The 25,191-nt window shown below is 52.6% G+C and overlaps 1 protein-coding gene across 2 annotated transcripts in view; it reads left to right on the top strand.

The window, feature by feature from the left end:
* The window catches only part of LOC144611947 (uncharacterized), a 51,468-nt gene that overhangs the window by 9,578 nt on the left and 16,699 nt on the right, over positions 1 to 25,191 (top strand). The window contains exons 2-4 of one of the 2 annotated variants that reach the window (XM_078431300.1): positions 12,965 to 13,045; positions 23,793 to 23,847; positions 25,006 to 25,100. In XM_078431300.1, the coding sequence (XP_078287426.1) occupies positions 12,965 to 13,045; positions 23,793 to 23,847; positions 25,006 to 25,100 (231 nt within the window). The remainder of the gene's footprint in view (positions 1 to 12,964; positions 13,046 to 23,792; positions 23,848 to 25,005; positions 25,101 to 25,191) is intronic. The other variant, XM_078431301.1, reaches the window with a different exon arrangement.

Here is a 25,191-nt window from a genome sequence, read left to right as displayed (position 1 = left end):
CGTGGCTCCAGAAGGCATCGCTCTCAGGATCTCAGGACCACACAGGCCTCTCCACCGCCACAAGGTGGACAACCCACGGAGAAGGCCAGAGGGGGGGGGGGGGAGTGGATTTGTTGGTAAGCAATGAAATGCACTCCTTAGCAAGGGGTGACACAGGATCAGAAGATGTCGGATCCTTGTGGGTAGAGTTGAGAAACTGCAAAGGGTTAAAAGACCCTGATGGGAGTTTAATACAGGCCTCGGGATTGAAGCCAGGATGTAGGGTACCAACTCCATCAGGCTTGGAAGAAAGGCAATGTTATTGTGGTCAGAAGGAACTGCAGATGCCGGTTTAAACTGAAGATGGACACAAAGTGCTGGAGTAACTCAGCGGGACAGGCGGAATCTCTGGAGAGAAGGAATGGGTGACGTCTCGGGTCGAGACCCTCGTTAGGGATGAGGGAGACGAGAGATACAGTCGGTGATGTGGAGAGATAAAGAACAATGAACGAAAGACATGCAAAATAGTAACGATGATTAAGGAAACAGGTCTTTATGAGCTGTGTGCTGGGTGAGAACGAGAAGCTGGTGCGACTTGGGTGGGGGAGGGATAGAGAGAGAGGGAATGTCGGGGCTACCTGAGGGGAGAGAAATCAATATTCATACCACTGCCCAAGTGAAATATGAGATGCTGTTCCTCCAATTTGCGCTGGGCCTCACTCTGACAATGGAGGAGGCCCAGGACAGAAAGGTCAGTGTGGGAGTGGGAGGGGGAATTAAAGTGTTTGGCAACCGGGAGATCAGGTAGGTCCAGGCGGACTGAGCGAAGGTGTTCCGCGAAACGATCGCCGAGCCTGCGTTTGGTCTCGCCGATGTACAAGAGTCCACGTCTTGAACAGCGGATACAGTAGATTGTGATCATGGGGGGGGATTTCAGTATGCAGGCAGACTGTGTCGATCGGGTTGGTACTGGATCCCAAGAGAAGGAATAAGAATGCCCTTGAGACGACTTCTCAGAACAACTCGTGGTCGAGCGCACTGGGGAGAAGGTAATTCTGGAGTTGCTGTTGTATAATGGACTGGAGATTGGAATAGGAAACTTCAGCTGAAGCAGTCCCTTGGTGGCACTGACCATAACATGCTAGAATTCGGTCTGCAGTTCCAGAGGGAGACGCTGAAATCGGACGTATCAGCGTTACTGCTGAGTAAAGGTAACTACAGAGGCGTGAGGAACGAGCTACTCATAGTTCATAAGTTCTAAAGTTCATTAGTGATCGGAGCAGAATCAGCCCATCCAACCCATCGAGTCCACTCCGCCAATCAATCATGGCTGATCTATCTCTCTCTCCTAACCCCATTCCAGCTCTCTCTTGAAAGCATTAAGAGAATTGGCCTCCCACTGCCTTCTGAGGCAGAGAATTCCACAGATTTATAACTCTCTGACTGAAAAGGTTTTTCCTCGTCTCCGTTCTATATGGCCCACCCCTTATTCTTAAAATGTGGCCCCTGGTTCTGGACTCCCCCCCCCCAACATCGGGAACATGTTTCCTGCCTCCAGCGTGTCCAATCCCTTAATAATCTTATGTGTTTAATAATATTCTCAATGAGCTCCAGCAGAGAAGGCTCCCAGCTGAATGTTGGAAAATTGGAACGTAGATCATTGAACAGTACAACATAGGACCTGGTTGGCTGGAAGCACAGCTAGCTCTGGAGCACAGAGCCAGGTAGCCTTTGCTGGGTCCAGTGCCAGGTCTGGAAGCACAGCTAGCTCTGGAGCACAGAGCCAGGTAGCCTTTGCTGGGTCCAGTGCCAGGTCTGGAAGCACAGCTAGCTCTGGAGCACAGAGCCAGGTAGCCTTTGCTGGGTCCAGTGCCAGGTATGGAAGCACAGCTAGCTCTGGAGCACAGAGCCAGGTAGCCTTTGCTGGGTCCAGTGCCAGGTCTGGAAGCACAGCTAGCTCTGGAGCACAGAGCCAGGTAGCCTTTGCTGAGTCCAGTGCCAGGTCTGGAAGCTAGGTTGAACTAACTCAATCACTGGCATTTGGGGAGGTTGACCAATTTAAGGCATTCCCCTCAACCAGTCAACCAGGCAGATCCAAACTCAGCTAACAACACTCTCCCACGTTGGCCAGAACCTTCCTGATTGCCTTTGCAAGACCCATGAGATGCCATCAGGTTCCATGTTGACTTTGCAAGCTTCTCCTTCTTTTATTGGAGTGCTGGTTGTCCTATAGACCTGTGCTAAGTCCCATTGCTGGCATGACAGGTAACGACAGGTCTATAGTCCCATGTGCTCAACCTTTAGCCTTGCTAATTGCTTTCATATCTGAGTGGAAAATCACCTTGCTCCGTGTTAAGGATCCAAACGAGCTGGTGAAAGGGAGAAGCTATTAAGAATGTTCCATGCTTTCTCAGCATTAAACAGGACTCTTGCACTTTCAGTAACCACGCCTTGTTAATTTGCTGGATGCTTTGGAGACCTTTGACTGAGCACAACTGGTCTCCAAAGTGATGGAATCAACGGGATTGGCTTCAAGCTGGTGGTCTTGTTCTCTCCAACCCCTGACCCTGTGCCCTCGCTAAATCAATGCCAGCTGCCAGCTTTGCCCGTCAACCAGAACCAGGGGCCACACACAACCAGATCCAGTGGCATGGAGTCCAACACGACCGGGGACCCTTGTCTGCTGCAGCCTCATCCATCCGCCTTCCCAGCCGTCGTGACGCTCGGCGAAAGTCAGCCGTCACCCTCCGCCTGTTCCACCGTTCAGGTCGTGGTTGGATCGCTCTTTGTCAGGGACCTCCCACCTCGACCTTACCGCCATGGGTGACCCCACCAGGGGCGTGGCTCCAGACAGCATCGCCCTCAGGATCTCAGGCCTCTCCACCACCATGAGGAGGACAAGCCACGGTCACCACCACACACAAAGGAAGGTGGTCGTGGAGGATGGAGGTCCACCATGCCAGTCCCAGAACATCACAGCAGGAGATCCTCAGGGCAGTGTCCTGGGCCCAACCATCCTCAGCTGCTCCATCAGTCATCTCCCTTCCACCGTTCTGGACACCCCCAACATCGGGGACATGTTTCCTGCCTCTAGCGTGTCCAATCCCTTAATGATCTTATGTGTTTAATAATATTCTCAATGAGCTCCAGCAGAGAAGGCTCCCAGCTGAATGTTGGAAAATTGGAACGTAGATCATTGAACAGTACAACATAGGACCTGGTTGGCTGGAAGCACAGCTAGCTCTGGAGCACAGAGCCAGGTAGCCTTTGCTGGGTCCAGTGCCAGGTCTGGAAGCACAGCTAGCTCTGGAGCACAGAGCCAGGTAGCCTTTGCTGGGTCCAGTGCCAGGTCTGGAAGCACAGCTAGCTCTGGAGCACAGAGCCAGGTAGTCTTTGCTGGGTCCAGTGCCAAGTCTGGAAGCACAGCTAGCTCTGGAGCACAGAGCCAGGTAGTCTTTGCTGGGTCCAGTGCCAGGTCTGGAAGCACAGCTAGCTCTGGAGCACAGAGCCAGGTAGCCTTTGCTGAGTCCAGTGCCAGGTCTGGAAGCTAGGTTGAACTAACTCAATCACTGGCATTTGGGGAGGTTGACCAATTTAAGGCGTTCCCCTCAACCAGTCAACCAGGCAGATCCAAGCTCAGCTTACAACACTCTCCCACGTTGGCCAGAACCTTCCTGATTGCCTTTGCAAGACCCATGAGATGCCATCAGGTTCCATGTTGACTTTGCAAGCTTCTCCTTCTTTTATTGGAGTGCTGGTTGTCCTATAGACCTGTGCCAAGTCCCATTGCTGGCATGACAGGTAACGACAGGTCTATAGTCCCATGTGCTCAACCTTTAGCCTTGCTAATTGCTTTCATATCTGAGTGGAAGATTACCTTGCTCCGTGTTAAGGATCCAAACGAGCTGGTGAAAGGGAGAAGCTATTAAGAATGTTCAATGCTTTCTCAGCATTAAACAGGACTCTTGCACTTTCAGTAACCACGCCTTGTTAATTTGCTGGATGCTTTGGAGACCTTTGACTGAGCACAACTGGTCTCCAAAGTGATGGAATCAACGGGATTGGCTTCAAGCTGGTGGTCATGTTCTCTCCAACCCCTGACCCTGTGCCCTCGCTAAATCAATGCCAGCTGCCAGCTTTGCCCGTCAACCAGAACCAGGGGCCACACACAGTCCAAGAATAAAGGGGAGGCCATTTAAAACTGAAGTGAGAAGAAACTTTTTCACCCACAGAGTCGTGAATTTGTGGAATGCTCTGCCACAGAGGGCGGTGGAGGCCAAGTCACTGGATGGATTTAAAAGAGAGTTAGATAGAGCTCCAGGGGCTAGCGGAATCAAGGGATATGGGGAGAAGGCAGGCACGGGTTACTGATTGTGGATGATCAGCCTTGATCACAATGAATGGCGGTGCGTACAGGCTCGAAAGGGCCGAATGGCCTCCTCCTGCACCTATTTTCCATGTTTCTATGCAATATACGTATTAAACGCTCAAGAGAAATGTAAGGTGTTTGGGGAAGAGGAGGAGTGGAGTGCAGTTCTCCATTGAAGACAGCGCAATGGCTGGATAGCCTGTCTGTGCAGTCATTGTAGTTGTCCAGTTATTGTAATTGCGATGGAGCAGAATAGTCACCCTCCGCCTGTTCCACCGTTGAGGTCTTGGTTGGATCGCTCTTTGTCAGGGACCTCCCACCGCGACCTTACCGCCATGGGTGGCCCCACCAGGAGCCTGGCTCCAGACGGCATCGCCCTCAGGATCTCAGGACCACACAGGCCTCTCAGGACCACACAGGCCTCTCCACCACCACAAGGAGGACGGAGGTCCACCATGCCAGTCCCAGAACATCACAGCAGGGGATCCTCAGGGCAGGATCCTCCTGGGTCCAACCATCCTCAGCTGCTCCGTCAGTCACCTCCCTCCCACCGGTTGTTTTTGGTCAACGTTAGAGATGCAGCATGGAAACAAAAGCCTTTGGCCCATTGGGCCCATGTCCGCCTTTGACCACCCTGCTCTCGCCAGTTCCACGTTATCCCACGGTCTCATCCACTCCCTGCACACGAGGGGGCAACTTACAGAGAGTGGCCGGTTCATCGACAAAGTCTTTGGGTTCGTGGGAGGAAACCGCAGCGCCCGGAGGAAACCCACGCGGTCACGGGGAGAATAGCGTCCAATGTCAGGATCAAAACCGAGTCTGTGGCGCTGTGAGACGGCGGCTCTGAGTCCTGCCTCACCATGCCACCAAACCAGAACCCATGTTGTCAACGCCTCTGATGAAGCCAAAGAGCCTCGCACAGCGCGTGGAGTCTCTGCTGCAGGTGGGGGAGGTGGAGCCTGGTGGGGTGGCCCAACACGGCCATTTTGGATGTTATAGAGTCATAGAGTGATACAGCCTGGAAACAGGCCCTTCGGCCCACTGTTAACTTAGCAACGAGTTTCCCAAAGAGTGGGGGTTGGCAACTTGGAATACGCTACCTGAGAGGGAACCTCAATAGACAATAGGTGCAGAAGGAGGCCATTCGGCCCTTCGAGCCAGCACCACCATTCAATGTGATCATGGCTGATCATTCTCAATCAGTACCCCGTTCCTGCCTTCTCCCAATACCCCCTGACTCCGCTATCCTTAAGAGCTCTATCTAGCTCTCTCTTGAATGCATTCAGAGAATTGGCCTCCGCTGCCTTCTGAGGCAGAGAATTCCACAGATTCACAATTCTCTGACTGAAAAGGTTTTTCCTCATCTCCGTTCTAAATGGCCTTCCCTTTATTCTTAAACCGTGGCCCCTGGTTCTGGGCTCCCCCCAACATCGGGAACATGTTTCCTGCCTCTAACGTGTCCAATCCCTTAATAATCCTATTGTTTAATAATAATCTCAATGAGCTCCAGCAGAGAAGGCTACCAGCTCAATGTTGGAAAATTAGAACATAGATCATTGAACAGTACAACATAGGACCGGGTTGGCTGGAAGCACAGCTAGCTCTGGAGCACAGAGCCAGGAAGTCTTTGCTGGGTCCAGTGCCAGGTCTGGAAGCACAGCTAGCTCTGGAGCACAGAGCCAGGTAGTCTTTGCTGGGTCCAGTGCCAGGTCTGGAAGCACAGCTAGCTCTGGAGCACAGAGCCAGGTAGTCTTTGCTGGGTCCAGTGCCAGGTCTGGAAGCACAGCTAGCTCTGGAGCACAGAGCCAGGTAGTCTTTGCTGGGTCCAGTGCCAAGTCTGGAAGCACAGCTAGCTCTGGAGCACAGAGCCAGGTAGTCTTTGCTGGGTCCAGTGCCAGGTCTGGAAGCACAGCTAGCTCTGGAGCACAGAGCCAGGTAGCCTTTGCTGAGTCCAGTGCCAGGTCTGGAAGCTAGGTTGAACTCACTCAATCACTGGCATTTGGGGAGGTTGACCAATTTAAGGCGTTCCCCTCAACCAGTCAACCAGGCAGATCCAAGCTCAGCTAACAACACTCTCCCACGTTGGCCAGAACCTTCCTGATTGCCTTTGCAAGACCCATGAGATGCCATCAGGTTCCATGTTGACTTTGCAAGCTTCTCCTTCTTTTATTGGAGTGCTGGTTGTCCTATAGACCTGTGCTAAGTCCCATTGCTGGCATGACAGGTAACGACAGGTCTATAGTCCCATGTGCTCAACCTTTAGCCTTGCTAATTGCTTTCATATCTGAGTGGAAAATTACCTTGCTCCGTGTTAAGGATCCAAACGAGCTGGTGAAAGGGAGAAGCTATTAAGAATGTTCAATGCTTTCTCAGCATTAAACAGGACTCTTGCACTTTCTGTAACCACGCCTTGTTAATTTGCTGGATGCTTTGGAGACCTTTGACTGAGCACAACTGGTCTCCAAAGTGATGGAATCAACGGGATTGGCTTCAAGCTGGTGGTCATGTTCTCTCCAACCCCTCGCTAAATCAAAGCTATCTGATGAGGCAGGAAACTCATTGAAACTCACCGAATAGTGAGCGGCTTGGATAGAGTGGATGTGGAGAGGGGGTTTCCACTAGTGGGAGAGTCTAGGACCAGAGGGCACAGCCTCAGAATTAGAGGAAGGAGAAGAGGAGGAATTTCTTTAGTCAGAGGGTGGCGAATCTGTTGGATTCTTTGCCACAGACGGCTGTGGAGGCCAAGTCAAGATATTTTTAAGGCAGAGATAGATAGATTCTTGATTAGTGCAGGTGTCAGGGGCTATGGGGAGAAGGCAGGAGAAATGGGGTTGAGAGGGAGAGACAGATCGGCCGTGATTGAATGGCGGAGTAGACTTGGTGGGCCGAATGGCCTGATTCTGCTCCTGTCACCGATGACCTTATCTGCCAAATCTGCCCATGACCAAGGCTTCTCGTGTGAAGACCGTGAACGAAACAAACTTTGCAGCTTCTGCGGGAGTCATAGGTTCGAATGTTTCCTGCAAGAACCACAAGCAAGTGGGAATGGTCACAAACCTCCATCAAAGGGCCTCTCCAAGCCTCGTCTCGCAAGGCCGCTCCAGTGATTAGGACTCGTGTGTTTGCCCTGTTGAACTCCGCCATTCCCCTGCCCTTGGGCATGTCTCGGTCTGAGGTGAATGTCTGTCCAAGGTTCACCACAATGGAACAATGATGTCCTCCTGAGATAGACACAAAAAGCTGGAGTAACTCAGCGGGTCAGGCAGCATCTGTGGAGAACATGGATAGGTGACGTTTCACAGAGTGCTGGAGTAACTCAGCGGGTCAGGCAGCATCTGTGGAGAACATGGATAGGTGACGTTTCACAGAGTGCTGGAGTAACTCAGCGGGACAGGCAGCATCTGTGGAGAACATGGATAGGTGACGTTTCACAGAGTGCTGGAGTAACTCAGCGGGACAGGCAGCATCTGTGGAGAACATGGATAGGTGACGTTTCACAGAGTGCTGGAGTAACTCAGCGGGTCAGGCAGCATCTCTGGAGAGAAGGAATGGGCGACGTTTTTGGTCGAGATCCTTTTTAAGACTTGTAGGAAATATGTTCCCAATATTGGGAGAGTCCAGAACCAGGGGCCACAGTCTTAGAATAAAGGGGAGGCCATTTCAAACTGAGGTGAGAAGGAACTTTTTCACCCAGAGAGTTGTGAGTTTGTGGAATTCTCTGCCACAGAGGGCAGTGGAGGCCAAATCACTGGATGGATTAAAGAGAGAGTTAGATAGAGCTCTAGGGGCTAGTGGAATCAAGGGATATGGGGAGAAGGCAGGCACGGGTTACTGATTGTGGATGATCAGCCATGATCACAATGAATGGCGGTGCTGGCTCTAAGGGCCGAATTTGGCCTGAACTTGTCCAGCTTTGGTTTAAACCACCATCTGCAGTTCCTTCCTACACAATCTGTTCGCCTGGATCTCTCTAAACCCGATACACTACTTGGGAGAGTGTACCTCCCCCCTCAACTCCATCCAAGGACCCAAACAGTCTTTCCAGGTGAGACAGAGGTTCACCTGCACCTCCTCCAACCTCATCTATTGCATCCGCTGCTCTAGATGTCAACTTCTTTACATCGGCGAAACCAAACGCAGGCTCGGCGATCGTTTCGCTCAACACCTTCGCTCAGTCCGCCTTAACCAACCTGATCTCCCGGTGGCCCAGCACTTCAACTCCCCCTCCCACTCCCAGTCTGACCTTTCTGTCCTGGGCCTCCTCCAGTGCCATAGTGAGGCCCACCGCAAATTGGAGGAACAGCACCTCATATTTCGCCTGGGCAGCTTGCAGCCCAGCGGTATGAACATTGACTTCCCCAACTTTAGATAGTTCCTCTGTCCCTCTCTTCCCCTCCCCCTTCCCAGATCTCCCTCTATCTTCCTGTCTCCACCTATATCCTTCCTTTGTCCCGCCCCCCTGACATCAGTCTGAAGAAGGGTCTCGACCCGAAACGTCACCCATTCCTTCTCTCCTGAGATGCTGCCTGTCCTGCAGCAGTATATGTGATGATACCATTAAAATGCAGAATATATCTCATCTATCAACTCACAGATTTTTGTTATTTTTCTTTTAAAATGTTTCTGCAAGTTTCTGCCGACTAAAATGGCCGCCGTGACACACTGCGGTTGTCAGGGTCGAGTGGTCTATCTTGCTCCTCTAGTAGCTTTGCTTTCCATCAGTCTGAAACGTCTTCTGCCCATTGCCCACCACAGATGCCGCCTGACCTGCTGATTTCTTTGATTTCTGATCATTACTTTGCTTCATCTGATCACATTTGTAATCCTGGTTGCCACAGATTGTGAATCTGGGATTGTTCAGGGCCAAAGTGAAAGATTGTTTCAAAGTGAAGCTTACAGCTTGTTTCCCAAGTGCAGCGGGTAGAGCTGCTGCCTCCCAGCTGTCCGCACGGAGTTTGCACGCTCTCCCCGTGACCTGCGTGGGTTTTCTCCGGGTGCTCCGGTTTCCTCCCACGCTCCAAAGACGCGCAGGTTTGTAGGTTAATTGGCTTCTGTAAAGATTGTAACTTGTCCCCAGTGTGTGTAGGATAGTGTTAGTGTGCGGGGATCGCTGGGCGGCGCGGACTCGGTGGGGAAGGGCCTGTTTCCGCGCTGTATCTCTAAACTAAACGAAAGGCTGTTGTGATCAGCACAGCCTCCAGACTCATAGCCCCGCTCCTGCCCCACGGGCCTGTTCCTGAAACTTGTTCCCCTTTCTGCTTGTTTTCATTCTGATCAGTGAGTATCCAGGTCACCAGGAAACTCGGCAACCAACAGCTGGCTTCCGGTGACTCAGGCCAGCGGTTTCTCCAGTAACTGAAAGCCACTTTAATCTGCTCTGTGATTCAGTTTGCCGGCTAATTAGACAATAGACAATAGACAATAGGTGCAGGAGGAGGCCATTCGGCCCTTCGAGCCTGTACGCACCGCCATTCAATGTGATCATGGCTGATCATTCTCAATCAGTACCCCGTTCCTGCCTTCTCCCCATAACCCCCTGACTCCGCTATCCTTAAGAGCTCTATCTAGCTCTCTCTTGAATGCATTCAGAGAATTGGCCTCCACTGCCTTCTGAGGCAGAGAATTCCACAGATTCACAACTCTCTGACTGAAAAGGTTTTCCCTCATCTCCGTTCTAAATGGCCTACCCCTTATTCTTAAACTGTGGCCCCTTGTTCTGGACTCCCCCAACATTGGGAACATGTTTCCTGCCTCTAATGTGTCCAACCCCTTAATAATCTTATACGTTTCGATAAGATCTCCTCTCATCCTTCTAAATTCCAGTGTATACAAGCCCAGTCGCTCCAGTCTTTCAACATATGACAGTCCCGCCATTCCGGGAATTAACCTAGTGAACCTATGCTGCACGTTCAGTTTATTATTGTCACACGTACCAAGAAGGTATGGTGAAAAGCTTTTTTGTTGTGTGCTATCCAGCCAGAGAAAAGACGATTCATGACTATATATGATCTACAGTGGCACGGTGGCGCGGCAGTAGAGTTGCCGCCTCCCAGCGCCGGAGACCTGGGTTCCATTCTGACTACGGGCGCTGCCTGTACGGAGTGTGCACGTTCTCCCCGTGACCTGCGTGGGTTTTCTCCCACACTCCAAAGACGTGCGGGTTTGTAGGTTAATTGGCTTCTCTAACAATTGTAAATTGCCCCTGGTCGGCGCGGACTCGGTGCGCCGAAGGGCCTGTTTCCGCACTGTATTTCTAAACTAAATGACACTAAAATTACAATCAATTACAATCAATTACCACAGTGTACAGAGGCAGGATAAAGAGAATAACATTTAGTGTAACACAAGGCCTATTTGAAGATAGAGGCAGATGGGAGGTCAGGACCACACTCTAGTTGGCGCTGGGACGGTTCAGTTGCCTGATAACAGCCGGGAAGAAACTGTCCCTGAATCTGGAGCTGTGCGTTTTCACACTTCTGTACCTCTTGCCCGATGGGAGAGGGGAGAAGAGGGAGTGGCCGGGGTGAGACTGGTCCTTGATGATGCTGCTGGCCTTGCCGAGGCAGCGTGAGGTGTAGATAGAGTCGGTGGAAGGGAGGTTGGTTTGTGCGATGGTCTGGGCTGCTGGCCTTGCCGAGGCAGCGTGAGGTGTAGATGGAGTCAGTGGAGAAGGGAGGTTGGTTTGTGTGATGGTCTGGGCTGCTGGCCTTGCCGAGGCAGCGTGAGGTGTAGATGGAGTCGGTGGAAGGGAGGCTGGTTTGTGTGATGGTCTGGGCTGCTGGCCTTGCCGAGGCAGCGTGAGGTGTAGATGGAGTCGGTGGAAGGGAGGCTGGTTTGTGTGATGGTCTGGGCTGCGTCCACAATTAGCTGCATTTTCTTGCAATTTATCCTGCATGAGTTTGCAATTTCTGCCGGCTAAACATAAGGCGCAAAAAAAAACTGCTGGGCGGAAAATGAAGGGGGATTCTTCAGTCGATCGCTCAGTGCACCGGAACAGTGCAGCAACTTGCAAAACCTTGGCTCGTGCAGTTCTCGGCCTCTCATGTTCCATCTTTTCCTGGAAGCTTTTTCACACGTTTGATTCATAACGACACAAAATTGTTTCGTTCTCCACATCCTTCCTGTAATGGGGTGACCAGAAGTGCGCGCAACGCTCCAAACGTGTGGCCCAACTCTGCTCCTGTGACTTATGAAGTTCTGCAATGCAGTGTGTTTGACAATAGACAATAGACAATAGACAATAGGTGCAGGAGTAGGCCATTCAGCCCTTCGAGCCAGCACCGCCATTCAATGCGATCATGGCTGATCACTCTCAATCAGTACCCCGTTCCTGCCTTCTCCCCATACCCCCTCACTCCGCTATCCTTAAGAGCTCTATCCAGCTCTCTCTTGAAAGCATCCAACGAACTGGCCTCCACTGCCTTCTGAGGCAGAGAATTCCACACCTTCACCACCCTCTGACTGAAAAAGTTCTTCCTCATCTCCGTTCTAAATGGCCTACCCCTTATTCTTAAACTGTGGCCCCTTGTTCTGGACTCCCCCAACATTGGGAACATGTTTCCTGCCTCTAACGTGTCCAACCCCTTAATAATCTTATACGTTTCGATAAGATCTCCTCTCATCCTTCTAAATTCCAGTGTATACAAGCCCAATCGCTCCAGCCTTTCAACATACGACAGTCCCGCCATTCCGGGAATTAACCTAGTGAACCTACGCTGCACGCCCTCCATAGCAAGAATATCCTTTCTCAAATTTGGAGACCAAAACTGCATACAGTACTCCAGGTGCGGTCTCACCAGGGCCCGGTACAACTGTAGAAGGACCTCTTTGCTCCTATACTCAACTCCTCTTGTTATGAAGGCCAACATTCCATTGGCTTTCTTCACTGCCTACTGTACCTGCATGCTTCCTTTCAGTGACTGATGCACTAGGACACCCAGATCTCGTTGAACTCCCCCTCCTCCTAACTTGACACCATTCAGATAATAATCTGCCTTTCTATTCTTACTTCCAAAGTGAATGAGTTGTACATTGGATGAGTACTGCACTGTGGAGGCTGATTGCTACATGTTGGCGTGGAGGGAGAGAGGGAGGGAGGGAGGGAGGGAGGGAGAGAGGGATCATGTCACAGTGGGAACTCGGTCAGATTAGTTTATTATCACGTGTACCGAGGTACAGTGAAAGGCTTTTGTGCGTGCTCATAAGTGATAGGAGCAGAATTGGGCCACTCGGCCCATCTAGCCTACCCCGCCATTCAATCACGGCCGATCTATCTCTCCCTCCCAACCCCATTCTCCTGCCTTCTCCCCACAACCCCTGACACCCGCACTGATCAACAATCTATCCGTCTCTGCCTTAAAAATGTCCACTGACTTGTGGCCTCCACAGCCGTCTGCGGCAAAGAATTCCACACATTCGCCGCCCACTGACTAACGAAATTCCCCCTCTGTGGCGTGCTAACCAGTCAGCGGAATGGCTATGCACGATGACAACTGATCCACCCACAGTGTACCGATACGTGACAAAGGGAACTGTTTCGATGTAGGAGACGGCTTGCGTGCTGACACTCTCTGGGTAGCCAGGGCTGCTGAACCAAACTCTGTTTGTCTTCTTTAGGTTCTCCAGAAAATTGGCAAAACCGTGGAAACAAAAGATGAACAATTTGAGCAGTGCGCAAACAGCTTCAACAAGCAGCAGGTACCGAGCCATCCTCCTTAGCAATGGCATCTCCCCCATCCTCCTTAGCAATGGCATCTCCCCCATCCTCCTGAACAATGGCATCTCCCCCATCCTCCTTAGCAACGGCATCTCCCCCATCCTCCTTAGCAACTGCATCTCCCCCATCCTCCTTAGCAATGGCATCTCCCCCATCCTCCTTAGCAACGGCATCTCCCCCATCCTCCTTAGCAACTGCATCTCCCCCATCCTCCTTAGCAACTGCATCTCCCCCATCCTCCTTAGCAATGGCATCTCCCCCATCCTCCTTAGCAACTGCATCTCCCTCATCCTCCTTAGCAACAGCATCTCCCCCATCCTCCTTAGCAACTGCATCTCCCCCATCCTCCTGAGCAATGGCATCTCCCCCATCCTCCTTAGCAACCGCATCTCCCCCATCCTCCTTAGCAACGGCATCTCCCCCATCCTCCTTAGCAACGGCATCTCCCCCATCCTCCTTAGCAACGGCATCTCCCCCATCCTCCTTTGCAACAGCATCTCCCCCATCCTCCTTAGCAACGGCATCTCCCCCATCCTCCTTAGCAACTGCATCTCCCCATCCTCCTTAGCAACGGCATCTTCCCCATCCTCCTTAGCAACCGCATCTCCCCCATCCTCCTTAGCAACGGCATCTCCCCCATCCTCCTTAGCAACCGCATCTCCCCCATCCTCCTTAGCAACGGCATCTCCCCCATCCTCCTTAGCAACCGCATCTCCCCCATCCTCCTTAGCAACCGCATCTCCCCCATCCTCCTTAGCAACCGCATCTCCCCCATCCTCCTTAGCAACCGCATCTCCCCCATCCTCCTTGGCAATAGGCTGCAGTTTGCTCATCCCTTCCCACCCAAACCACCCCCTCCCCTGGTGCCTCCCCAGGTGCCAACACCTGTCGCTAAACCTCCTCCCTCGACTCTGTCCAGGGACCCCTACAGTCCTGTCAGGTTAGGCAGAGGTTCACTTGCACCTCCTCCAACCTCATCTACTGTATCCGTTGTTCAAGATGCAAGAGGTGGACTCTTATACATCGGCGAGACCAAACACAGACTGGGCGATCGTTTCGCGGAACGCCTTTGCTCAGTCCGCCTGGACCTACCCGATCTCCCGGTTGCTCGACACTCCCACACTGACCTTTCTGTCCTGGGCCTCCTCCATTGTCAGAGTGAGGCCCAGCGCAAATTGGAGGAACAGCACCTCATATTTCGCTTGGGCAGCTCACACCCCAGCGGTATGAACATTGACTTCTCCAACTTCAAGTAACCCTTGCATCCCCTCTCTCTCCATCCCTCCCCCTTCCCAGTTCTCCCGGCCAGTCTGACTGTCTCCCTGATTACATTGTATCTCTGTTTGCTCTGTGTCACCTTGATTAACAATGATGAGCGACATTTTCCATGAGCTGCATCTCTTTTAATCCCTTGCACTTCCTTATCTCCGTGTCTCCCGCTCCCCTGACTCTCAGTGTGAAGAAGGGTCTCGACCCGAAGAGAACCCATCCCTTCTCTCCAGAGATGCTGCCTGCCCCGCTGAGTTACTCCGGCACTTTGTGCCTACCTTCGGTGTAAACCAGCACCTGCAGTTCCTTACGGCACACCGCAGTTTGTAAAGAGGCCATTACCCCCTCACCTCGGCCTGGCTCAGCGCTGACACCTTATACAAAATAAAAAGTAATTTATACAATTATTATAAAAAACAATATTTACAAACCAAAACAGTGGTAACACACCCACCACCAGAACACAAAATCACCAAATTATCTAATCACTAAATTTTTAAATAACTATATTACAATCCCTATCCAGGATGTATTCCCCCCCATGGTGCCCAGCGGTCCCGGAAATCCCCCAGGGTGCCCGTGGGCAGCGCGTGTTCCCTCTCTAGCGCCACCCGGGGGCGGACGGACGTAACCCCCGGGAAAAGGGGCAGGCAGCCGGCTCGGGCAGAGCCCTCTTCAGCCTGGCGCCGTGACTCGCGGACGGCCATCTTGGCCAGGCCCAGGAGCAAACCCGACCCAACCCAACCAGGACATCCTCAGCCCCACCCTCTCCCCAGCTACGCACACAGGGGTGGCCAAAGATGAGGGGGGTGGGTGTGAAGGGCAGCCAGAAGGCAAGGAGCAGCCCCTGTAGATATTGGAGCGGGGGGCTGCGGCCTTCAGTGCAGACACCATTGCCCCGCTCCGTCGCCCGGGACCTGACGGTCCACAGTTGCTGCAACCTAGCGCGCTACCCCGCCAGTCCGAGCACGCCGCCGCGCAGCAACGCCAGCGCCCGCTCACCCAACGCCCGCTCACCCAACGCCAAGCAGCCATGTTAACAGCTGCAGCAGCAGCGGCCCTGGCGCCTAACCCGTCCGCCATCTTGGCCACGCCATTGCGGCAAAGCAGTGCACGTGGAGAGTGGGAGAAAGGGTCATCTTTAGAATGAACTCGACCAAGTGGACCCGTTGGGCCCAAACCTCTCCTGCATTGGTGCAGCACCCTCCCCTCCCCCCACTCCTCCCCCTCCCCTCCCCCCCTCCTTCCCCTCCCCCCATCCTCTTCCCCCCCCACTCCATCCCCACTCCCCCCCTCCCTCCCTCCCTCCCTCCCTCCCCCCCCCCTTCCCTAGGAGATAGATTTAAACTTTAAAACGTGAATAACTTGAAAAATATAACACCGATTTCAATGAAACTTCTTCCATTGGCACCAAAGGGACAACGGTGAGTAAGATGGGCCTAAAATTGTCGCGCTATCGTGTACCGTTTTGGCTGTAGTTCAGGAACAAACAAACAAACAAACAAACAAACAAACAAGACTTTTAGGATATAGATGGAAAGGATCGAGGCTTGGTAGACGCGGGCGTCAGGTTCGAACGGCTCGCACGCAGTGACAGAGGAGCAAGAGTTGGGAGTTTATTCTGGGCCCCTGGATTGCATGAGTATTAGACTGAGCACAGATGAGGAAATGAAATCTATGTATAGACTGAGGAAACCAAATGAGTCCTAACAGAGGCTGAATCACTGGAATATGTGTGCACCAGATTCCAGACTTGTAGGTTGACGAACCAACGAGGTATTTTAGAATTGTGCTGTGGAGCAAAGAAATTGTGAGGAGCATGGATCGGGCAAACGGCAATAAGCTCATTGCCCTACAAAGGGGTCCGAGACACATTAAGGCTAAGGGGTATGAGGTTTGGATGGGGTTTGGAGGAATGATTTGCAGGGAGATCCATTGCCCGAGGGGGTTGTGGAGGCACATTTAAGAAGTGTCATGGCGGCACGGTGGCGCAGCGGGTAGAGCTGCTGCCTCACGGCGCCAGAGACCCGGGTTCCATCCTGACTACGGGCGCTGTCTGTGCGGAGTTTGTACGTTCTCCCCGTGACCCGCGTGGGTTTTCTCCGGGGGCTCCGGTTTCTTCCCACACTCCAAAGACGTGCGGGTTTGTAGGTTAATTGGCGTCAGTAAAATTTGTCAATTGTCCCGAGTGTGTGCAGGATAGTGTTAGTGTGCGGGGATCGCTGGTCGGCGCGGACTCGGTGGGCCGAAGGGCCTGTTTCACCGTGGGGCTGATGTGAGGGACAGGCCACAGCCGGTGATAGTCGCCAAGGGAGTACAGTGGATCGGGTGAAGTGAACACACATTGGCCTGAGCTTTGGGTGCACATGGACTATGCTGAGGCCAGGGTTCAAGTGTCTGTGCTGAATACAAGCATTGATGTTCGTCCCAGTCAAACATAGAGACAGCTGTTATCAGGCAACTGAACCGTCCTACCACAACCAGAGAGCAGTGCTGGACTACTATCTACCTCATTGGTGACCCTCGGACTATCCTTGAGCAGACTTTGCTGGCTTTACCTTCCACTAAACGTTATTCCCTTATAGGGGTTTTTCTCACTCCCAAATAAGGCACAAGGTGACTTCACCGCCCCGCACCCCACGTCACCTCACCCAGCCAGCGGCCACGTGCTCCCGCTCCACCAATGGCGGCCGCCCGGCCCGGGAGGCGTGTTGCTACGCAACCTCCGTTAGGCGGCGCCCGGGCTTCCAGACCTACACTGTCCGGGCCTACAGTGTCCGGGCCTACAGTGCCCGGGCCTACGGTGTCCGAGCCTACATTGTCCGGGCCTACACTGTCCGGGCCTACACTGTCCGGGCCTAAAGGGTCCGGGCCTACAGCGTCCGGGCCTACAGCGTCCGGGCCTACAGCCTCCGGGCCTACTGCGTCCGGGCCTACAGCGTCCGGGCCTACAGCGTTCGGGCCTACAGCGTCCGGGCCTACAGCGTCCGGGCCTACAGCATCCGGGCCTACAGCGTTCGTGCCTACAGCGTCCGGGCCTACAGCGTCCGGGCCTACAGTGTCCAGGCCGACAGTGTCCGGGCCTACAGTGTCCGGGCCAACAGTGCCCCCGGGCCTAATACGGGACAAGGGCGGTCCCATACGGGACAAACCAATTTAGCCTAATATATGGGATGTCCCGGCTAATATGGGACAGTTGGCAACCTTAGTCCTTTATCCTGTATCTGTACACTGTAAATGGCTCGATTGTAAGTCCGATTAAGGATAGTCCGAGGGTCTCTAATGAGGTTGATGGGAGGTCAGGACTGCTCTCTGGTTGTGGTAGGATGGTTCAGTTGCCTGATAACAGCCGTGAAGAAACTGTCCCTGAATCTGGAGGTGTGCGTTTTCACACTTCTGTACCTCTTGCCCGATGGGAGAGGGGAGAAGAGGGAGTGGCCGGGGTGAGACTGGTCCCTGGTTGTGCCGGTTCATTTAAAGAGGCGATTTCGCCAAGAGGGGAGAAACACAGAAAGTGGCTTTCATGCACCAAGTTGAAACTGGTACAGATTCGGGGGTGGTAGAGAGGTTGCAATCACAAGCGATATTAACACAGCCGAAACCTCAGAGCTTCCTGTTTCACAGCGTGCAGCTACAAAAAACAGAAGCTTAGAAATAGGAGCAGAAGTAGGCCATTCGGCCCTTCGAATCCCCTCCACCGTTCGACAGCTGATCATCCACATTCAGCCTCCTGCTCCAGTTTCTTGCAGGCAGAGGAGATTGGTCCGATGATATTTTATTGTCACATGTACCTCGGGACAATTAAATGCTTTGTACTGCATACAAGCCGGTAAAATCATACAGCAGTCCTCACCCAAGCAGTATACAAGGGCCGCAACGTTTCTGATCATTGATGGCAAGCAGCCTGGGGGACAGAGACCTCAAGATGCTGGACCTTCTTCCACTTATGATGCCTCTTGATTTGAATCGCCTCTGAAACTGTTCACTAGTTCATGTTCAGGTCTGAAGAAGGGTCTCAACCTGAAACGCCACCTATTCCTTCTCTCCAGAGTTGCTGCCTGGCCCACTGAGTTACTCCAGCACTCTGTGAAACGTCACCTATCCATGTTCTCCAGAGTTGCTGCCTGGCCCACTGAGTTACTCCAGCACTCTGTGAAACGTCACCTATCCATGTTCCCCACAGATGCTGCCTGACCCGCTGAGTTACTCCAGCACTCTGTGAAACGTCACCTATCCATGTTCCCCACAGATGCTGCCTGACCCGCTGAGTTACTCCAGCACTCTGTGAAACGTCACCTATCCATGTTCTCCACAGATGCTGCCTGGCCCACTGAGTTACTCCAGCACTCTGTGAAACGTCACCTATCCATGTTCCCCACAGATGCTGCCTGACCCGCTGAGTTACTCCAGCACTCTGTGAAACGTCACCTATCCATGTTCTCCACAGATGCTGCCTGGCCCGCTGAGTTACTCCAGCACTCTGTGAAACGTCACCTATCCATGTTCTCCACAGATGCTGCCTGACCCGCTGAGTTGCTCCAGCTTTTTGTGTCTGTCTTGATGTCACACACAACTGCCATTTCTGAGATTCCACTGGCCATCGTAATACATCAGTGTTTCACTGGACCGTATAAGGGGCTGAGAACTCAAAGCACCCAGGTTGTTCAACATGAGGCAGACAGTCTTAAATAGGCGTGATGTTCGGCAGGGGCATTGTGGGCCGAAGGGCCCGTTCCTGGGCTGTACTGTTCTACGTGTGTGAAGAAACGGCAGATGCTGGTTTAAACCAAAGATAAACACAAAATGCTGGAGTAACTCAGCGGGTCAGGCAGCATCTGTGGGGAACATGGATAGGTGACGTTTCACAGAGTGCTGGAGTAACTCAGCGGGTCAGGCAGCATCTGTGGAGAACATGGATAGGTGACGTTTCACAGAGTGCTGGAGTAACTCAGCGGGTCAGGCAGCATCTGTGGGGAACACAGATAGGTGACGTTTCACAGAGTGCTGGAGTAACTCAGCGGGTCAGGCAGCATCTGTGGGGAACATGGATAGGTGACGTTTCACAGAGTGCTGGAGTAACTCAGCGGGTCAGGCAGCATCTGTGGAGAGAAGGAATGGGTGACGTTTCGGGTCGAGACCCTTCTTCAGGGGGGCGGGACAAAGGAAGGATATAGGTGGAGACAGGAAGATAGAGGGGGAACTGGGAAGGGGGAGGGGAAGAGAGGGACAGAGGAACTATCTGAAGTTGGGGGAGTCAATGTTCATACCGGTGGGCTGCAAGCTGCCCAAGCGAAATATGAGGTGCTGTTCCTCCAATTTCCGGTGGGCCTCACTCCGACAATGGAGGAGGCCCATGACAGAAAGGTCAGACTGGGAGTGGGAGGGGGAGTTGAAGTGCTCAGCCACCGGGAGATCAGGTTGGTTAAGGCGGACTGAGCGGAGGTGTTGAGCGACACGATCGCCGAGCCTGCGTTTGGTTTCGCCGATGTAAAGAAGTCTGAAGAAGGGTCTCCCATTCTGACTCTCCAGAGATGCTGCCAGTCCCACAGAGTGACTCCGGCATTTTGTGTCTGTCTTCAATCTTAAACTAAACTCAACCTTATTGTTGTTCCACACGATTCACTCACACAGAAACATAGACAATAGGTGCAGGAGGAGGCCCTTCGGCCCTTCGAGCCTGTACGCACCGCCATTCATTGTGATCATGGCTGATCGTCCACAATCAGTAACCCGTGCCTGCCTTCTCCCCACATCCCTTGATTCCACTGGCCCCCCAGAGCTCTATCTGACTTGCCTGTTCCTCACCCTTGGTTTCTATGCCTTCCGCTACCTGCACCTATGCTTCCTGTCGAGCCACCCCCCCGCCCCCACACCGCGCCGCGGTGAAAACCACCGCCTCGGCTTCCACAACATCACAGGGTTACTGCCTCTCACCCTGAGCAGCAGCGCCCCTCAGCAAGTGCGTGGCCGCAGAGGGGGGGGCTGCCGCTGGAGGTGGGTGGCTTTATCTCTACCCCCCCCACCCTAGCAGGGTGGTGACTGTCAGGGACAGGGCGGGCATGAAAGCAATGGAGTCACAGAGTCACACACAGAGTTACAGAGTCCCAGAGACACAGAGGCACAGAGACACGGAGACACAGAGACACAGAGACACAGAGTTACAGAGACACAGAGACACAGAGTCACGGAGACACAGAGACACAGGGACACAGGGACACAGAGACACAGGGACACAGGGACACAGGGACACAGAGTCACAGAGACACAGAGACACAGAGACACAGAGGGACACAGAGGGACACAGGGGGACACACGGGGACACGGGGACACGGAGACACAGGGACAGGGACACAGAGACACAGAGACACTGAGTCACAGAGACACAGAGACACAGAGACACAGAGACACAGAGACACACACAGAGACACAGAGTCACAGAGACACAGACACACTGAGACACAGAGACACAGAGTCACAGAGACACAGAAACACAGAGACACAGAGACACAGGGACACAGGGACACAGGGACACAGGGACACAGAGACACTGAGACACTGAGACACTGAGACACTGAGACACTGAGACACTGAGACACTGAGACACTGAGACACTGAGACACTGAGACACTGAGACACTGAGACACTGAGACACTGAGACACTGAGACACTGAGACACTGAGACACTGAGACACTGAGACACTGAGACACTGAGACACTGAGACACAGAGACACAGGGACACAGGGACACAGGGACACAGGGACACAGGGACACAGGGACACAGGGACACAGGGACACAGGGACACAGGGACACAGGGACACAGGGACACAGGGACACAGGGACACAGGGACACAGGGACACAGGGACACAGAGACACAGAGTCACAGAGACACAGAGACACAGAGACACAGAGGGACACAGAGGGACACAGGGGGACACAGGGGGACACAGGGGGACACGGGGACACGGGGACACGGAGACACAGGGACAGGGACACAGAGACACAGAGACACTGAGTCACAGAGACACAGAGACACAGAGACACAGAGACACTGAGACACACACAGAGACACAGAGTCACAGAGACACAGACACACTGAGTCACAGAGACACAGAGACACAGAGACACAGAGTCACAGAGACACAGAAACACAGAGACACAGAGACACAGAGACACAGAGACACAGGGACACAGGGACAGGGACACAGGGACACAGAGACACAGAGACACAGAGACACTGAGACACTGAGACACTGAGACACTGAGACACTGAGACACAGAGACACAGAGACACAGGGACACAGAGACACAGAGACACAGAGACACAGAGACACAGAGACACAGAGACACAGGGACAGGGACACAGGGACACAGAGACACAGAGACACAGAGACACAGAGACACAGGGACAGGGACACAGAGACACAGGGACACAGAGACACTGAGTCACAGAGACACAGAGTCACAGAGACACAGAGACACAGTCACACACAGAGACACAGAGTCACAGAGACACACAGAGACACAGAGTCACAGAGACACAGGGACACAGAGACACAGAGACACAGGGACACAGAGTCACAGAGACACAGAGACACAGAGACACAGAGTCACAGAGACACAGAGACACAGAGACACAGAGACACAGAGACACAGAGTCCCAGAGACACAGAGACACAGAGACACAGAGTCCCAGAGACACAGAGACACAGAGACACAGAGACACAGAGTCACAGAGTCACAGACACAGAGACACAGAGACACAGAGACACAGAGACACAGAGTCACAGACACAGAGACACAGAGACACAGAGACACAGACACAGGGACACAGAGACACAGAGACATAGAGACACAGAGACACAGAGTCACAGAGTCACAAAGACACAGAGATACAGAGACTCAGAGACACAGAGTCACAAAGACACAGAGTCACAGAGACACAGAGTCACAGAGACACAGAGACACAGAGACACAGAGACACAGAGAAACAGAGACACAGAGTCACAGAGCCCTATTCATAGAGTCTTAAGAGTCATAGAGTCATAAGTGTCATAGTCACAGTGATAGTGTCATCGAGTCACACACTATGGAAACAGGCCATTCGGCCAAACTTGCCCATGTTGTTCGCCGTCTCATGTACTCTGAATTATCTACTGCAAATTAGTCTGAAGAAGGGTCTCGACCCGAAACGTCACCCATTCCTTCTCTCCAGAGGTGCTGCCTGTCCCGCTGAGTTACTCCAGCATTTTGTCTCCCCCATCTACTCTAGTCCCATCTTAAAGATAGTGGAGTCAGGGGGTATGGGGAGAAGGCAGGAACGGGGTACTGATTGAGAATGATCAGCCATGATTACATTGAATGGCGGTGCTGGCTCGAAGGGCCAAATGGCCTACTGTCTATTGTCTATTGTCTATCTGCCTGTATTTGGCCTATATCCCTCGAAACCCGTCCTATCCATGTACCTGTCTAAATGTTTCTTAAACATTGCGATAGTCCCAGCCTCAACTACCTCCTCCGGCAGCTTGTTCCATACACCCACCACCCTCTGTGTGAAAAAGTTACCCCTCAGATTCCTATTAAATATTCCCCCTTCACCTTAAACCTATGTCCTCTGGTCCTCGATTTCCCTACTCTGGGCAAGAGGGGTGATCTTATAGAGGTGTCTAAGATAATGGGAGGAATAAATCTACACCTCTCTAAGATCACCCCTCATCCTCCTGCGCTCCAAGGAACATAGTCCGAGCCGCCATTGGTGGAGCGGGAGCACGTGGCCGCTGGCTGGGTGAGGTCACGTGGGGCTCGGGGCGGTGACATCACCCTTTGTCCCTTATTTGGGAGTGAGGGAGTTGGCAACCCTACTAATACGGGACAAGGGCGGTCCACACGGGACAAACTAATTTAGCCCAAAATACGGGGTGTCCCGGCTAATACGGGACAGTTGGCAACTGCGACGTTGAGTGAAGTGTGTCGTGGAGGGACTGTCGTATGATGAAAGACTGGAGCGACTAGGCTTGTATAATCTGGAATTTAGACGGATGAGAGGGGGATCTTATTGAAACATATAAGATTATTAAGGGATTGGACACGTTAGAGGCAGGAAACATGTTCCCAATGTTGGGGGAGTCCAGAACAAGGGGCCACAGTTTAAGAATAAGGGGTAGGCCATTTAGAACGGAGATGAGGAAAAACGTTTTCACTCAGAGAGTTGTAAATCTGTGTAATTCTCTGCCTCAGAAGGCAGTGTAGGTCAATTCTCTGAATGCTTTCAAAAGAGAGCTAGATAGAGCTCTTAAGGATAGCGGAGTCAGGGGGTATGGGGAGAGGGCAGGAACGGGGTACTGATTGAGAATGATCAGCCATGATCACATTGAATGGCGGTGCTGGCTCGAAGGGCCGAATGGCCTCCTCCTGCGCCTGTTGTCTATTGTCTATTGTCTATTTCTTCCTTCCCTGCAGGCCGACGGCAACAGGCTCCATAAGGACCTGAGGGCATATCTGAACGCTGTGAAAGGTAAAAGCCATTCACCACAACGCTGCCTAGTTTAGAGGGTTTCAGCTACAGGGAGAGTTTCGTTTAGAGATACAGCGCGGAAACAGGCCCTTCGGCCCAAAGATATTAGAGGAGCAAGATAGACCACTCGACCCTGACAACCAAAGATACTAGAGGAGCAAGATAGACCACTCGACCCTAACAACCAAAGATACTAGAGGAGCAAGATAGACCACTCGACCCTAACAACCAAAGATACTAGAGGAGCAAGATAGACCACTCGACCCTAACAACCAAAGATACTAGAGGAGCAAGATGGACCACTCGACCCTGACAACCAAAGATACTAGAGGAGCAAGATAGACCACTCGACCCTAACAACCAAAGATACTAGAGGAGCAAGATAGACCACTCGACCCTAACAACCGTAGTTCGTCACGGCGGCCATTTTAGTAGGCAGAAACTTGCAGAAACATTTAAAAAGAAAAATAACCAAAATCTGTGAGTTGATAGATGAGATATATTCTGCGTTTTAATGGTATCATCACACATACTGTTGTCCCAAAACACTGATTACACTGCGAGAGGCAGAGCGGGTTTTGCTTACTAAAATGGCGGACGTTACGCTCCTTTGCGTACTACACTTCAGTATAGGCAATTCTGACGGAGTGGTCCATCTTGCTCCTCTAGTATCTTTGGTTGTTAGGGTCGAGTGGTCCATCTTGCTCCTCTAGTATCTTTGGTTGTTAGGGTCGAGTGGTCCATCTTGCTCCTCTAGTATCTTTGGTCGCCTATTAAAATGGCGGACGTTATACTCCTTAGCGTACTGCACTTCAGTATAGGCGATTTCAATGGAGTGGTCCATCTTGCTCCTCTAGTATCTTTGGTTTCAGCTACAGGGAGAGTTTAGTTTAGAGATACAGTGCGTAAACGGGCCCTTCGGCCCACCGAGTCCGCGCCGACCAGCGATCCCCGCACAGTAACACCACCCTACAGCCACTAGGGACAATTTATGCTTACACCAAGCCAATTCACCTGCAAACCTGTACGTCTTTGGAGTGTGGGAGGAAACCGAAGATCTCGGAGAAAACTGTGTGGGACCTGTGGGTGGCCGGTGCTGGTTTATCCCTCCCCTGGTCTGGCCAGGCCATTCAGCCCTTGCCTCTATGCTTTCCCCAGTGATGCACGAGACCTCGAAGAGACTCTCGCTGACTCTGCAGGAGGTGTACGAGAATGAGTGGGACGGACAGCTGGATCTGCAACCCATCTTAGAGGTGAGTGCCACGCATGCCCACCTGTACATACGCCAGGGTCCCCGCGGCAGGGGCTGGGTGTAAGGGCAGGGCTCGTGCGAGACACAAGATG

This window comes from Rhinoraja longicauda, chromosome 42 (assembly GCF_053455715.1).
Source record: "Rhinoraja longicauda isolate Sanriku21f chromosome 42, sRhiLon1.1, whole genome shotgun sequence".
NCBI lineage: Eukaryota > Metazoa > Chordata > Chondrichthyes > Rajiformes > Arhynchobatidae > Rhinoraja > Rhinoraja longicauda.
Note: the sequence above shows the minus strand (reverse complement) of the source record. Positions and strands in the feature narration are given on the sequence as shown.